This window comes from Mustelus asterias, chromosome 12, assembly GCF_964213995.1.
Source record: "Mustelus asterias chromosome 12, sMusAst1.hap1.1, whole genome shotgun sequence".
NCBI classification, from domain to species: Eukaryota; Metazoa; Chordata; class Chondrichthyes; order Carcharhiniformes; family Triakidae; genus Mustelus; species Mustelus asterias.
Window position 1 is genome coordinate 35721413 of NC_135812.1, and position 18212 is coordinate 35739624.

General features: G+C 40.0%; 1 protein-coding gene across 1 annotated transcript in view; it reads right to left on the reverse strand.

The window, feature by feature from the left end:
• Window positions 1–11586: 11586 nt before the first annotated feature.
• The window catches only part of LOC144501845 (piwi-like protein 2), a 29798-nt gene continuing 23172 nt past the window's right edge, over window positions 11587–18212 (reverse strand). The window contains exon 5 of the mRNA XM_078225893.1: window positions 11587–11722. Within this exon, the coding sequence (XP_078082019.1) occupies window positions 11587–11722 (136 nt within the window). The remainder of the gene's footprint in view (window positions 11723–18212) is intronic.

Genomic DNA, 18212 nt, shown 5'->3' on the forward strand with positions numbered 1-18212 from the left:
GAATACCAGTGGGGGGGAAAAGCAAAACAGTGGGATAAATGTCTGCCTATGGAGAATAGTCATCTCCAAATTACACTGGTAGTTTCACTTTTTAAAATATATTTTAAATAATCTTTCAATTTTTATGTCATCAATATTTAATTTTAAATTTAGTCTATCAGTTACCAGTTGATTTACTCTGCCATTAGACATGATAATGAGAATATGGTCTCCTTATCTACCTGTCTCTGTTGTCTTTACATTGTTGCTCAATTAGCTCTTCCTTCCTCTTTCTGCGCACCGTTCTCTTCCTGTTCCCTTTCAAGTGAGAACATGCTGTAATGAGAACAAGGAAGGAACTACTAATCTTTGCAGCTGTAGTTGGAGTGATGGTTTTAAGAAAAATGAGGTCCTCAGCAGCTTCCTTTCTCATCTCTTGTTCCAATTACTCATGATTCTCTTTGGTCCCATTGTATCCTCTCCCTCTTCACTCCCATCACTACCTTTGAACAACCTGCTGAATACCCCCCCCCCCCCGCCCCGGTTCTTTATATTTAAAAACAAATAGAATGTGAACCTACACTGGGTGGAAATTTTACAAACAAGGACACGTGTGTTTGGGTGAATCCAGAGATAAGTTCCCTAAAAATGATTTTGCATTGGGATCTTGACATCATCCTACCCTCTTCCAGTTTCAAATGGGTGGACTTGAAGGCAAGTGGGACTCCCCTGTGCCGCTAAATCCCAATAGGCATTTACTATTTGAACAGGTATTCAAGTTCTGATTTAACTAAGGATTCTGGCTTTAACAGCCAGTGAGTGAGATTTTGATACTGATTTCTGTATTAAGCTATACTTATCATTTGAATACTACACTACAAGGAGGTATTCCGATTATGTAAGTTCTACTCTGAAAGGGTGATCCTTGAGGATATAGTGGGATGGAATTATGATCTTGCAATTGGCTGAGCTGGGGTGATCTTTTTTATATCTATTCATGGGACATGGGCATCGCTGGGCTGGCCAAAATTTATTGCCTATCCCTAATTGCCAAGGGCAGTTGAGAGTCAACCACATTGCTGTGGCTCTGGAGTAAGGACAGCAGATTTTCTTCCCTAAAGGACCTTAGTGAACCAGATGGGTTTTTCTGACAATTGAGAATGGTTTCATGGGCATCAATAGATTTTTAATTCCAGATATTTTTTTATTGAATTCGATTCCAATATCTGCTGTGGCGGAATTCAACCCCAGAACATTAGCTGAGTTTCCGGATTAATAGTCGAATGGTAATACCACTCGGCCATTGCCTCCCCTACAGCCATTGAGGGGAAGCAATATCATGGATCTTTGCAACAGTCGGTAGGTAGAATATGGCTTCTGAAAATTGTACCTGGAGGTTCAGCAGCAAAGCAATGATTATGGAAGGAATCCGTTGCGGTGAACAAAAATGTCTTCGCTTTTGCATTCATTTTTGTTTCAATAGATGATGGACTTGCCTAGGGTCGATGATGGTGATTTGTCATGTTCCTTGTCATTTTTCATATTCTTCTGGAAAAAGGGCCTATACCCAAATTATTTCTGAATGAGATTTTATATGGGTTAAAATTTCTGGAGTGCGGAGACATGAATTTTGAAACCAGTATACCGGAAACAATGAAAGATAATTTAACATTTAGGGCAGCATGGTGGCACAGTGGTTAGCACTACTGCCTCACGGCGCCAGAGTCCAGGTTCAATTCTGGCCTCGGGTCACTGTCTGTGTGGAATTTGCACTTTCACCCCGTGTCAGCGTGGATTTCCTCTGGGTGCTCTGGTTTCCCCTCTCAGTGCAAAGATGTGCAGATTAAGTTGATTGGCTATGTTAAATTGACCCTAGTGTCAGGGGGATTGAGAGGGTAAATGCATGGGGTTGCGGGAATAGGGCCTGGGTGGGATTGTGGTCGCTACAGACTCGATGGATCGAATGGTCTTTTTCTGTACTGTAGGGATTCTGTGATAAATGTGACCATTCACGTACATTGCTATTTCTGCAATTCTGTCACTCAAACTTAGCAGAAACCATTTGCAAGTAGGAGAGGGTAGTCAGTTAACTATAGTACTTTTAATATAGTAAACTATTCAAAAGAGGTAGGTTTTAAGAATTTTAAGCAGAAATGGGAGAGATCTAGGGAGGGTCTAGACAGCTGAAGGCATATCTGTCAATATTAAGGTGATAGAATTGGAAAACGACCAAATCAATATTGGAGGAAAACAGAAATAAAATCAGAATTTGCTGGGAAAACTGAGCAGGTCCTTGAACGATCATTTAGATCCAAAAAGTTAACTCTGTTTCTCTTCACAGATGCTGCCAGACCTGCTGAGTTTACCCAGCATTTTCTGTTTTTATTTCAGATTTCCAGCATCAGTAGTATTTTGCTTATTGAAGCAAATCAGCCTTTTTTTATTTGTTCTTAGTATGTGAGCGTCGTTGACAAGGCGAGTAATTATTGGCCATCCCCAATTGCCCTAAGGAGATGGTGATGAGCTGCCTTCATGAACTGCAGCAGTGCATGTGGTGTAAATACAGCCACAGTACTTACAGGGAAGGAGTTTGATCCAGTGAAGGAACTACAATATATCCATGTCAGGGTGGTGTGTGATTTAGAGGAGAACTTGCAAGTCTTGGTTTTTCCATACTTCTGCTGCCCTTACACTTTTAAGTGGCAGAAGCCATGGTTTGGAGGGTGCTGTTGCAAAAGCCTTGGCGTGTTGCCATTGGCTGTAAAGCACTTTGGGAGCTCTTGAAGTTCTGAAGGGTGTATATAAGTGCAAATCTTTTTTTGGAGGATGGTGGGGCTGGATGAGGTTACTGTTAATTGTATATCAGTGTGATTAACTATGAAGGTGGAGGGCATTGATCAGGTCGTTACTTGAATGCAAAGAGGCACTTACTGACATTGGCATGAGGGTTGAGTTAGGAGGTGTGTTTCACTCTGAATAAATCTGAACCGAGTAAAGGTTGGCTCTCCTCTCATCCTTCAACTAGCAGTCAGGAGTTTAACAGTAACTGAGAAAGGGAGAGGCAAGTCCATGGACGGAATTGAACATGTGAGCATTTTAAAATCAAGACTTTGCCAACTGGCGTCTAATGTAGGTTAGCAAGCACAAGAGTGATGGATGAATGGGATTTTGTACTAGTCGGCATACAGGAATAAACTTAAGGTTATGGAGCGAGGAAGCCTGGAAGTCAGCCATGAGAGTATAGTCACGTTTGGAAATGATAAAACCATGGATGAAAGTTTGAGTAGAAGATTGATTTCAGATATTTTGAAGTTTAGCTGTTTTGCCTTGTCAGCTATGGAAACATTTCGGAACGTTGTCTTGTGGGAAAATTTGTGTTTTGTCACCTTCAATCAATGAAACCATTGGGTGACAAATTGTAATGACCTGTGAAAGGAAGAAGGTTGATAGAATCATAGAATAGAATCATTGAATCTACAGTGCAGAAGGAGGCCATTTGGCCCATCGAGCCTGCACCGACAACAATCCCACCCAGGTCCTATTCCCGTATCCCCCACATATTTACTCTCCTCGTCTCCCTGACACTGAGGGGCAACTTATCATGGCCAATCAACCTAACCCACATGTCTTTGGAGCGCCGGGAGGAAACCCACGCAGACATAGCGAGAATGTGCAAACTCCACACAGTGACCTGAGGTCAGAATTGAACCCGGGTCCCTAGCGCTGTGAGGCAGCAGTGCTAGCCACCGTGCCCCCCCCCACCCTGTGAAGAGGGGGCCTGTGGGGAAATGTCCGCTGCTGCTACTTCTGGCTTCACTCCTTTGAGCAGCTCAAATCACCCCCGATTGCACCCTCAAGGTGGTCTTCATCACAGTGCAAGTTGCTTGTCATGAGAACACTCCCTGCCCATTTCTTCCTGGTGGAGCGTGTCTCTTGATCCGCCTGGCTTTAGCTGGTGATCCTTGCTGCTCCGTGGAGTTAGGGGAGGCTAGAGGATATTTCTTGTTTTGTATCTTAATGTTAGTTTATAGCTAGGAAGAATTGTAAATCTTGTAAATACTAGACTACAATTTGGAAATGTTAAATGCAATATGTTTTGTTATAGCGAATCTGAAAAATTGCTACAAAACAAAAACGATGAAATGAATAGTGCATCTTCTTTGCCGCAGTTTGTTTTGCTGCTAGATCTATGGCACACATACGTGCTGATTCAAGCTATTGGTGTTGCAGCCTCCATGTAAAAACCTAACTTTTAGTTATTTGCATATTCTCTCTTCCCCTTCCTCACCACAAGCAAAAATGTCACTTCTTGGATTGGGGACTGGTTTCACGTTGAGAGTATAAGGATAACTTAACACAGTATGTTTGTATGTATGGGCTTAAATTCAGCTTAAATTATAGACGATAGATGAAAGTGTACCCCCGGCAGCTGCCACATGAAATGAGCTTGACAATCAGTATCAGGAACCCAGTGATCATAGCAGCAGACCTCTATTAATTAGCCACAATTGTCACAAAATTATCATTTTCACTTCCAATACTTTGGGATGAAAATGGCACAATGGAAGATACACTCCTGAGTTTGGAAGTGTAAAGGACATTAATGGATACTATTAGGAAGAGCTGCACTTGGCCTATGCTCCATTAAACTTGGAGACACTTATTGCTGACACTGATGCTAAAAGGACCCTTGTATTCAACTCCTCCACATTGACATTGTTTGCATTATAGAGCACAAGATCTAAGTATGGGTGCAGAAATATTTCAACATACTATACAGGAAGTTCTGTTGGTGAGCGACAGATATGTGTATTTATGTGTAACAGACTACTATGAGGAAAAGCTACAGTTCTAATACAATTTTGTTCTAGTAGTAATGGTATTTAACAAATGACAAAAGATTTAGACTCCACAGTGCATGGGAGTCTTTGAGGTAATAAATGTAGAAATGAGAACATTTGATTTTGAAAGCAGTTTGAGCATTAACATTTGTCAACTATGCATTTATATCCACAGTTTCAATCCACCTTTGAAAGTGATGATGAAACATGTGAAATTCCTTTTGACAATGCAGCTACTTATAGCAGGTAGGTCAGTTTGGAGTTCTATTATAGTTTTATAATTATGTATGGAAGTAATTTTAATTGTACAGTATTTTTTTTCTCTACAACTCCTTCAAAATACATCTTCAAAAGTGACAAAACATTTATTATTGTGATGAATTTGCACAACCTCAAGTTTTAATCCTTTTGTTAAAAAATATAAATAGTTTAACAGGCCATCAATCTTTGGGAAAGGTTACATTTACATTTATACAGTCATTTATATTGTCAACTTCCAAGACACTGCTCTGAACAGTTGGCCAATGCCAACTGTTCAGCCCCTAATGGGCATTGGCCAACTGTTCAGAGTTGGCCAATGCCCATTAGGGGCTGTGTCGTAAGCGGATCTCGTGGAATGTGAAATAAATTACTCCTGTTCTTCCACCTCTTCAGTAATTAAAGGTTGTAACTGATGTATTTGCCTTCATAGATCAGGGTGGAATAGCCCATTTGGAAACAAAGTTATCTTTTGTTTTGGTGAATTTTGTCTATCAATTTTAAGAATATTAGTGCTGGGCAGTGGGACTTCTTTTAGAAGATGCTGAAATTAGGACTCAACATTTATGTCAAGTTAGATGTAATAGGTTAGGTGTAATGCAGAAATAAACAGCACGGAAATAGGTAATTTAGTCAGTTCATGTTATTGTTTATTCAACAGTGCAAGCAAACAGTTCTAATCATGTTCCCATATCCTTCATCCTCTTTTCCTTCATCCACATATTGAATTTAATTCTGGATGTGCTAGATGGTTTCTGTCTTGAACCTGGAAATGAATTAAACAGTTTTGGGACTCTTGTGTATGTGTGTCTGTATTATCCTAACTGAAGTATGAACCTCTATTTTTGATGAACAACTTGCATAATCTTCCATTAGCCACAATGCCACTATGGTCTTCCATATAACTAAAATTGTTGGTTGCTGGCAGACAGCCTGTGAGAAACACATAACTTCATGCAAACATTTTATAACTCATGGAGAATTTTATTTTGTGAATCGCAAATAGATTAGCTCTTGAAAAATAGGTATAAAAGAACAAATAATTAATCTTATGTGAACCCAAACTTGGAAGTTCCTCTTTAATATTAAGATAAAGCACTGGCTGAAATAATGTTTATTATACCCTATCCATCAATGTTGCATGGTTTCATGCAAAGGGCATGAAACCATGGCACAGGTGAGGGGTTTAGGTTTCTGTTGCTAATTTTGATTTACTGTTGTAGTTAATGGGTTAAATGTCCTGGTCTCACTCTGGACATGGGCTTTTATTTTAATTAGTGTTCTTGTAGCAGCTATTGAAGTTTCCCAAGCCACCTCCAAGAAAATATGATGTAAGTACTGTATACAGCTCCATCATCCTTTCAGAAAACAACTGGAAAATTTGAATGGTTATGGTCAATCTGATTGCAGATTAAAGAAATGTATCATGACAAAGCAAGAAATACACCATTCCATTAACCTTAATTACATCTATTATCCAACATATCAACCTTACACTGGTTGGATCTTATTTTGAATGAGGGGTAGTTCCCTGTGTGAATCTATGTTCTTTATTTAATTAACAGATTTGTAAACCTTGAGATAATATCTATCAGTTAATTAAAGACGGCAGATTAAGTCATATATGCTACATTTTGGGAAATTGGGAGTTTGTAATTGTAACGTTTTAATCAGTTAACAGTCAATATGGTGAGCAGCAGATATCTCAGATTTACTTAAAACCCAAGTTTAAACAGGCATTGGAGTTGAGAATAGAAATTTGGGATCAATAACTGTAATTAAGTTTTCTAAAACAATGTAGGTGTTTAATTTACTCATCTTTATGTTCAGTTACAAACTATCCCCCTTCCTTTGAAACATAATATTCAACATGAGAATCTGCACCAGTTTAATTCAATGACCAGTGTAATTTATTCTTATTGGTTTAACAGAATAGACTAAATGTATCATCAGTACTAATTATTCGGCATTAACCAGCAAGTCCAGTTATTGAAAACAGCAATTATGTCTCACTATCCAAACACATCCAATTTGATTTGAAGGATAAAAACAATTTCACTTTTTAAAAATGTATAAAGTTCTAATGCTGTCGATACAGTTGAGGCTGTCAGTTACATATCTGGAGAACTTTTCCTAGATTATGAGAATATTTGTAAAGTTATAACAATGTTTTAAAAGTATTTTACTTTAATAACTTTCAATGAACAAAGTGCTCTACAGTGCTTTTTAAATTAATGTAAAATAAATAAACTTAGAAAAAAACAATGACTGACATATCAGGTATAGGAAAATCAAATCCCCATTGTTTTGAGATAACAATTGTTAACAACCTGGGTTCAGCAGGTAGTCGGGGATGGAGAAGTGAAGTGAAGAGCAGTATTGGCCAAGATACACCAGGAGGACGACAGAGCACTTGGATAGGTGGAGAATTCAAATGGTTGGGATCTTGGTAATGCTGCGATAGATGCTCAGTTACTACTAAAGGGGAGTGCAAAGCACTATGGGCGCGATTTTAACACCTTGAGCTTGGAAAATAGCGTGCAAAGCTAAAAATCCAATTTATGCCCAGTGCGAAACGGTTTCCAATGTTCCCTGCTCCTTCCGAGTGGCGCGAACTGCTTCGGGCACAAAGCTAATTAGCATGAGAATGACTGGATTTCCATATCATTAGGGAGTTCAGCACATATGCTTCCCCGCCTCCCTGATGCTTCCCACCTCTCCGGTGAAATGACACGCTAGTCTACTGGTCTGCACTAGCGCAGACCTGACAACCTGGTCACGCCAGGGAGGGGCTCGGAGACCATCGAAGCCCATAGGTGGTGGGGGGCATGGCCGTTGGGCAGTGTCCACCTGGTGCTCACCAGACACTCCGGCAATGGGCATCAGGCACTGCCAATGTGCTGAGGGGGCTGGGGCCTGGGTGGGGGCAATGACGGGGTTGGCTAAGCAGAAGGGCTGTGCAGGTGTGGATCGCGAAGGGGGTCATGATAGAGGGGAGCATGACGGAATTCAGTCGGACACCCATCAGGAGGGCCCTGATGCCCGATGTCAGCAACCTGTGTGGGGGAAGAATATGCTGCCGATGAAGTGGGGGAGCGGGGGGGGGCACTTCGATGCCTTTGGGGTGTGGAAGGGGGTCTCCCAGTGCACCATGAGATCGGGGCACCCTTGTGAAATGGTGGCCAAGTGCTGTGAAGCACGTTTCACCAGCACGTTGAGGCTCCATTCCCCTTTAGTACTGGTGCCAAGCTCCAATTCTCCAAAAAGTGACCAAATGTCGAAAGATTGCGATGTGGAATGCACCAGAGAGACCGGCGCGGTTCACCTCATGTTTCTCACCTTTATGACACTTGGAAAATTCCACCCTATATGTTACATTGAAGTTAGTTTTTCTTAATTTCTGGGATTATTGTTAAAATGTCTTGTTTATTTCTAATTTAACTAATTACATCTGCTTCCAGATGAGTAATTGCCAACCTGGACTATAAAGCAAATGTTTTATGTTACTAGATTGTTCTAGATATTTTGTGCTAGATTAAATGTGTTTTAATATGTATCTAATGTTTTAATAATTTACTTTTGAGATTGTTAATGATGGCATTTATTTATTTAGCAAATTATCACCAAAGTTATCAATTCTCTGGCTTTGTCCAGCCTTTTGCAAAAAGATAAACAGCAAAAGTACATAGATATTTAAATATATATAGGAACTTCCGGAAACATTTCAATAGAAGACCCTGTAAACCACTACCACTGCCATTTCTGTTTGGTATTCATATTGGTGCCTCACTAATCCTGTCCTATTCTTTACAGTAGATGGATGCTCGACCCACCAGAGACAGAAGGCAGTTGAAGAGCTTGATTACATCATAAATACCTGTCCCATAATGTTTTATTGTGGCACTCTGTCTCCTTTAGAGAAATGTCACACTTCTCTCTTACTCCCTTCCCTACCCCTCCACACATAGAGCCCTTTAGTTGCATCTTAACAGCAAATCCTGTGCAATAATGCTGTGTAATATAGCTATTGGCAGTGTCATTCTTTTTAATTTCTCTAACCTTAGAACCAGCACCACAACCAGGAAGCCTCTGCATTTGATGTACTTTCAATTCATTTTTCCATGTACTATAATTCTTCAAGAAAAGCCTAAATATTAGATTCTCAGATAAAGTATAGACACCAAAAAAATCCTCTCAGCATAAGTATGCCATTTATTTGTTGTATCAGCTTTCTATATATTCTTTCATTGTCACATTTTGCGGGTGATGCTGGCAAGGTCAACATTTGTTGCTCACTCCTAATTGCCCTTGAGAAGGTGGGGTCTTAAAGATGAAAGCTGAGCTGGATCATTCCCTTGGCACTTCTGGCTGAAGAGGTTTGCAAATGCTTCAGCCTTGTTTTTTGCACGAATGTGCAGGTCTCCCCCACCATTGAAGATGGGGATATTTGTGGGACAATATTGAGGCTTGGCTGACAAGTGGCAAGTAACATTCCCGCCATACAAATACCAGGCAATGACCATCACCAATAAGAGACATTCTAACCACCGCCCTTTGACATTCAATGGTGTTACCAACACTGAATCCCCCACTATCAATTTCCTTGGGGTTACCATTGACCAGAAACTCAATTGGACTCATCACATAAACACAGTGGCTGCAAGAGCAGGAATACTGCGGCGAGTGACTGCCTAAAGCCTGTCCACCATCTACAAGGCACAAGTCAGAAGTGTGATGGAATACTCCCCACTTGCCTGGATGGGTGCAGATCCAACAACACTCAAGAAACTTGACACCATCCAGAACAAAGCAGCCTGCTTGATTGGGACCACACCCACAAACATCCACTCCCTCCACCACCGATGCTCAGTAACAGCAGTGTGTACTATCTACAGAATGCACTGCAGATATACACCAAAGATCCTCAGACAACACCTTCCAAACCCACAACCGCTTCCATCTAGAAGGACAAGGGCAGCAGATACATGGAAACACCACCACTTGCAAGTTCCCCTCCAAGCCACTCACCATCCAGACTTGGAAATTGCCGTTTCTTCGCTATCGCTAGCTCAAAATCCTGGAATTCCCTCCCTAAAGACATTGTGGTCAACTCACAGCATGTGGACTGCAGCGTTTCAAGAAGGCAGCTCACCACCACCTTCTCAAGGGTAACTAGGGATGGACAATAAATGTTGGCTGGCCAATGACGCCCATGTCCCACAAATGAATTTTTTAAAAACTATCTTTCCTGATAATATCTACTGCTGATTCTCGATTGTTAGTAAATCTTAACTGTCAACTGAGTAGGTAGAGCTCACCATGAATGCTTTTTTCTCTCTTTTTACCTCTACGTTTTCTCTTCCACCCAGGGGCAAAGCCACAGTACTTACAATGGTTACTAGTTGTTCCCTTTGCATTGATATTGTAATAATGTAGTTATCGTTGTAAGAACCACTTCCCCAAAAGTGTTTGACCTTGCTGAGGCTTCTTCTTACTTAAATGAAGCTCCACTTGGTATAATATTGAAAACGACAACCTTGTCCTGGTTTTTTGTAGAAATCAACAACCTTGTCCAGTCTGATAAACATTGGTTATAAAGCTGTAAGTTTAAAAAAGTTGTGCAGTGACAATTTCCTTTTAGGAGATTCTTAAAAAACTTTTCTTTTTCAATTCTTTAAATATCAATAGATAGATATCAATTGGCATATATCTGCTTGCCATTTTTCCATGCTATATAGAATCTAGCAACCTCTTCGTGAGGGATATTAATTGAGTTCTCAGTGCCTTCTATAGTTTAGCTAACAGACTACACTGAGACACTGAGCTAGAAATTAGAATATACTTTATCCAGTTTTTGGATGCAGAAAGTGATGAATTTTGCAGTGGAACAGTTCATGCCCAATGTCCAAGTGAGAATCCTGCTCCTCTTTCAGGTTTTGTTTGCTAAATTCATAAAGACTAATTTGAGCTTGCACTGTACAAGTTCTGACTAGTATTTCCAGTTCTACAGCAACGTAACCAAAAGTCCTTAAAGGGACTGCTTGAGACCATTAAAGAAACCAAGTTTATTTATATTTATCTCAATTTGATGGCTGAAGATGCAGGAGTGCTTCTTCTGCTTCCACATTGATATTTTAGATTGGTATAGCATCCAAATCAGATTAAATTTGGGTGGGTTTTCGTGGTAAGCACCATCTTTGTTATTGAGGGTGAGGACTCATTGGGTCTATCTAGACACAGATATCGCTTCATCCATTTGACACTCAAAAAGGAGCTTAAACCAGTTTTCACCCCAGTTTTGAGATGGGAGTGATTTTAATCAAATTTCTTTATTTCCAACCCTTTAGGTAAAAGGCTTTCCTGTGCACCTCATATTAGTGTGGTTCTTTCATATTTTGACACCCATCTTCTGTTTGTCTCACAAACCAGCTAATAATTCAAGTTTCAATCTAGGCTTGTGATTTGCTTTTCAAACAATTGTTTTGATATTCTGAAGATTTGTTTTTATTCAAACTGAAGAGTTCTGAGGCATCCGAGCAGGCACTTTTCCATTCAGATAGATTTCATTCACCTGCATCTCCGCTGTTGAATCCCTTTGTCCTTTACCCAAGCCTGATTGTCTTATTGGTTTCTTGCATCCCCTACTGAAGAGAATGTTACAGAATTAGTGAAGCACCAACATAAAAGAAACAGTTCCTCACTGAAGTACACCATTTTTAATTTTGCTGGTCACGATTCCTTATACACCCTCTCGACCCTTCCCTACAATATTCTTTCTTCTGGTTGGCCTAATATTTCCTTCCTAGATTATTTTGTCTGGTTTCTAGATCACTAACTGAACTGCTGCAGAAAGGTTCGAGGATGGTGCATGAACAAACCACAATGGGAAACCAATTGGTGAGGTCCTCAAACTTAACTGCCTGCTTTCTCAGGCTGGGGTCCGGCATCCATCTACGACAAAGAATGTGACATGGGATTAATGAAGCCCAATTCTCTACGAAGCACCTTTACCAGGCAAGTAAATAAATATTCCTTTACCTGGCAAAAATTGTTTACAAAATTTTCACGATTCTGTGTTGTCAGTTTTGCTTTAAACCTGGCGGCAAGAATGTGCTCAAATTAGGGATGTATTTATTCACTATGCACTTCTACATATTTAGGACATTATTCTGAAATAATTCTCTTTTACTACTGTTTTTATTACAGCCTTCACTAGCAGGCCAAATTTATAGGCAACACATCATAACAACAGGTTTCCATCTCAATCTGCAGTGTGGAGAATATGCATTTATGTTACATGAGGTCATGTAGGTGATGCATTAAAATGAAGGTCCCATCAGTGGAGCCAATCATTTTCTTTTTATGTCCCACCTGTAAACAAGTATTGCAGTCACCAGCCACAGTCAAACAGAATGATTGGCTAGCTGTAGAAAAGTACTTACTGCCATCGGCAGCAGAGATGTACTGCTGAGGCTTAGTGAGGCTCTGGTCAGATGACATTTGGAATATCGTGAGCAATTTTGGGCCCCCTATCTAAGGAAGGATGTGTTAACCTTGGAGAGGATCCAGAGGAGGTTTATGAGAATGATGCCGGAATGAAAGGCTTGACATCTGGGACTCTGGGTCTGTACTCGATGGAGTTTAGAAGGATGAGGGGTGATCTCATTGAAACTTACAGGATACTGAAAGGCCTGGATAGAGTGGACATGGGGAAGATGTTTCCATTAGCGGGAGAGACGACAATGGGAGGGCACAGACTCAGAGTAAAGCCCTTCAGAACCGAGATGAGGAGGAATTCCTTCAGCCAAAGGGTGTGAATCTATGGAATTCATTGCCACAGAAGGCTGTGGAGGCCAGGTCATTGAGTGTATTTAAGACAGAGATAGGTTCTTGATTGGTAAGGGATCAAGGTTACGGGGAAAGAGCAGGAGAGTGGGATTGAGAAATGTATCAGCCATTGTTGAATGGCAGAGCAGACTCAATGGGTCGAATGACCTAATTCCATTCCTATATCTTAGCTTATGGTCTATTGGTTCTAGAGAAATTGAATTCCTACAGTGTACAATGAATGGCTGGATGAAGAAAATCCAGTCGGCCCGAAAAGGAGCCTCCTCGACTCCTTTATCCATCCCCACCTTGAATAACATCCTCTAACTCCTCTCCCAACCACCTGCTTGAATGTAGGGGATTGTTCCTTTGGGTTTTCAGTGGCAGCTTCCTATCACCTGAAATCCCGCTAGCACTGGCCAGCTAGCACTTTCCTTGACATTTGCCTTGGTCCCTGAATATATGCCTCCTGTTATGGAGTTAAAATCAGCACTCTTATATTTTCTTCCAGCCACATGATTCTTCACATTGAAACTCAATACAAATTTTCATGGATTGTCAATCTCAAAAAGGAAAAAACTGTCTTTGCATGGTGCAAAACAGCCAATTGTTTATTTGTTTAAAAACTGGCAAATATCCATACATTGCTGAATTGAGCATTTCAGAGAACTAGAAGGGTTGCAGCAGGCAATGGGGTTATGAAGAAAGAAAGGCTTCCCTCAATAATAAATACCCAGCACCTGTTTGTATTTATGTCATCCAGCAAAACAAAAGGCCTTGGCTCAAAATAGTGCAGAGCATTATATCTTGGCAGAGTCCTTAGATCATTTAAAAATGGCATATCAATTCAAAAAGATGTGGGTCCTGGTATACCTTTACACAGTCAGATCTGGGACATTCAACAATAAATATTGTCTGCAGAAAGAGAAGCAATCCAGACACCCTTAGATGTTGAATGGGGTCACTTTGCAGTATATCTGTGCTGCTCATATGGTACACCAATCTGTATTCATTGTAAAAAGAGTATAGCTACAAACAACATAAGTGCAACAAGCTTTCATGCAAGTAGATATGACAGTTGTTAAACTTTGTTTCTTCAATGTATGGTCCAGCTGTTACATTGGATTCTGAAGCTTCAGAATAGCAGTTAAAAATGAAGCAGAGCCTCTGAAAGGTAGCTAAAAGTTATTCCTGTCAAATTTTACTACCTGTGGTTTGCTTGGACCTTTCAAAGAGTAGAGCTGAAAGTACTCAAGTAGCCTTCAGTCCGGAATATTAAGAGTACAGATGACCAACATTGCATGTCACTCATTGGAAGACAATGTGGAATCCCAAACACTGAACCTATGATAAGTGAATGCTCAGTTTCAGCAGCCAAATTCTCTCCATAGGGAAGAGAAAAGCAGAGTAGTAATCAGAATTCTGCAGCTTCAGTCACCTCACATTGTACAGGTGAATACAAACAAACAAAAATCAAATTGGCCTCACCAACCTTGGAACAGATTTTATATGATTACATTAGAACAAACAAAAGCAATGCTTACCTCGTCACTGGGGAATATTGTTTAGAACATAATACCCCCTTAGCTTTTATGACCATTCTCCTTCACTATAAACAATGGCTTCCTCAAAACATCTCCAATGATGATGGACTGGAATGGGGAAGTAGCAGCGAGTGGATTTAGCAAGCATTGAAAGCTGGAGTCAGTTAGTTGGGATGGGCTAAGAGGAATGTAAGGCCCAGGCAGGGAAGCTGGAAGGCACAGAACAAGAGGTGAAGGAGCAGTAGATATCTATCAGGTGATGTTTTTGATTTGCCTGGAATTTCATTGTGCCATGATTAGATCATTTTTGCATATTGTACAATGCAGGAATAGGAGATCATTCATAACTTTGTCCAGCATAATGGAGCTGCACCCATCCAAACAAGTGAAGAATAAAGTGACACCGTGGTTAACACTGCTGCTTCACACCACCAGGGACCCGGAATCAATTCCAGCCTTGGCTGACTGTGTGAATTTTGCATATTTTTCCCATGTCTGCATGGGTTTCTTCCAGGTGCTCCAGTTTCTTCCGACAGTCCAAAGATATGTAGGTTAGGGGGATTAGCGGGGTAAATACGTGAGGTTACAGGGATAGGGTGGGCCTGGATAAGATGTGATGTTGGAGAGTCGATGCAGACTTGATGGGCTGAATGGCTTTCTTTTGCACTGTAGGGATTCTATGATTCCATAATACTCCCTTGTAGCTGGTAGAGAAACTTTGAGGAGTTGAGAGAACCCGACAGAATACTCAGTCTCCAATCTGCTCTTTTAGTCACAATATCTAAGAAGCTCAATTTCTGGTCAGTGTTGAGCCCCCACCACCCCCTCCCCTCACCCCACCATTGACCTGATTGGATTTGTCCTGCCTGGACAGAAAATAACTGGCTGATATTTCCACCTGCTCTGTTTGACGTCAGAGTTGTATCTCCACCAGAACAGCTTAACTCAAGATGTGGTTTGTTTTGGAATACAGGCCGTTGAGATATTGTTAGGGCCCATTGTTTCCTCATCCCATACACTCAGCCATTTCTTAATGTACCCTGGAATAAATCAAACTTACTAAAAATGGATATCTGTAATGGTGAAGACTACTGGAGCCTGCTAAGAAGGATCATCAGCTTGGCAGTTCTGGCTGAAAATAGTTGCAAGTACTTCAGCCTCTTTTGTACTCAAATGTTGGCTTTCACCATCATTGTGGGTGAGGATATTCATGGAACCTCCCCATCCCTTCTCGGTTTTTTTGTTTAGTTGTCCACCATCATTCATGACTATGTGGCAGCAGGACCTTGTATCATTTGCATTTGAGAAATTTGCAGAGTGATATATCTTTCAACAAGTACACTGAACTCTAGCAAAAAACAAAATGCACAACAAGTCAAAAAGCATAGATAAAGGGATAAAATGTATTAACAATTTTGGATAACCTTTTGAGCAGTATTGCTTTCTAGATATTCTAATATTGCTTGTTAGAAGTCTCACAACACCAGGTTAAAGACCAACAGGTGAATGAAGAAGGAGCAGCGCTCCGAAAGCTCGTGATACCAAATAAACTTGTTGGACTTTAACTTGATGTTGTGAGAGTTCTTACTGTGCCCACCCCGGTCCAATGCCGGCATCTGTGTCATGTTTGTTAGAAAGTATGAATGTTGGATGATGGAAGGATTGATGTTTGCTGTGATGCTTCCCAGTTAAATAGCCAGCCCACACTTAGTATCTAGGCTCAGACATCAAAAATAGCCATTTAAACATGGAATTGGAATATGATTAGTACCTGTAAAAATCTGCCAAAATCTTCATCTTCAGAAGAGAAAGAGGGAAAATCAGAAAATGGGGGTGGGGAAACACTTCATTTACAACAAACTGTAAGCCCTCAATTAAAATATATTGTTAAAGCATCTTGGGAAATACGTTCAGCATCATGTATACAGGAAATCATTCAAGGAATTGGTTTTAAATTATAAAATACATTTAAGCTTTGTTTAAATTATTTTTAGATTAGTGTTTTGTTTTCTAGTATTCCAGGTGAAAGCTATAAAAGATATTGAAGACTATTATGAGAAGACAAAGAGATCTATTGATGGAAGAATTCCTGCTGGTGGTTACTACGAGAAGGTAAAGAGGAGTCTAGATGAGGATGAGGACTATGATGAGGATGAGGATGATGATGATGAAGATTCCGATATTGATTATGGGGACTCAAAAATCAAAACTAAGCGGCAAGTGCACAGAACCAGAAAAGCATTAGATGAACAAAGGGAGAAAAGAGAGTATGAGTATTATTCTCGTGGGAAATTTGCCAGGGATATTGATGACTATGTGCGTTAGTTACAACACTCATGGTCCATTGCTTTGTCAGATGTTCAAAATGTAATTTGTCCATACAGTATCTACCTAAAAGAAATAAGAGGAAATAAAGATTTCTACATGTCTCCATTTGAGTTTCTTAGTTATACAGTTTAAATTTATAGTTTAAGTTCTGTTTTATACTAGTGAACTGGTCACTTTTAATGCATTTGGATTTGAGTGTGATCTTAAACACACTCGCATCTGGAGTTGTGTACATGAGAAGTTTAAGGGTCCTTAATTTCAAATCTACAGAAGAAAATGTCCCTCCAACTGATCACATTTTAGAAATCTGAGATCAATATACATGGGTAGAAATATGGCAGAAATCTATTCATGTGCATGATAAGGTTAATTCTGTAATTCTACATGTTAAGCAAGAAAGCTGCACTTGCAAGCTGAATGAGTCAGAATCCTGCTTGCAAGTATAGTCCTCTGTTGGTGGAACAGGATGGTGGGATCCTGCAATCTGACTTGATATCATTTAGTTAGTAAGTACTAAGTAATAACATCAGAGTTGTTAACTTGCAGTGTAAAGATCGTCTGAATGTTGTAACGAGTTCTGGCAGGAGCAAAGGTGAATGAAAAACATATATGAAGACCTGTCCACACCTGTGCGTGGCATTTGTCTATTTTAAGTGCATCTCACTTAAATGTGTTGAATACCATTTACAAAATAGCAACAAATCACAGCTAAGTGCATTTGTGTTGTGATTATGTTACTGGATTAATGAGTCAGAGAAAATGAGTTCAGATCACACCGTGAAAGTTTGAGTTAAGTTCTTTTAACATTGGAAATAAAAAGATGGCATCAGTGAAAGTGACATTAAAACTGTCAGATTGTCCTTCAATATTCTTTAGACTGCTATATTTACCCAATCTGGCATATATATATGTGACTCCAACCCCTTACAATGTGGTTGATTCATAAGTGTTTTAGGAAGTCACTTGGTTGTATCAAAGAATAGCATTTCAAAAGGGATGTGACGTTTCACTACCATATTATCATGGCAATTAGGGATCAACGATAAATGCCATCCTGGCAAATGATGGTCACATCTCAAGACTGAAATTTTTGAATGAAGAAGAAAGAAATCAACAGGTGGAAAACGGGAACGAAAACTACCAATGAAGTACCAAGATACTGAAACTACCAATCAAGAAGCACCAGTCAGCAAAGAGGCATGGAACCAATGAAATCATATAAAATATATCCAGACAATCCTTTTAACTGCCATTTTGTGTTGTCAGGTCATCCAAAAATAAGTTTGGCAACAAACATGAACACTTTTTCATTCACAACAAAAAAGTTAAATAAACCATATCGTTACCTTTTGAGTGTTTGAAATATCAACAATTTTTTTTTTGAAATCCTTCCCCCGTCTCAGCATTGGGACCTTGAGTGCAGTAATTTTCCTGG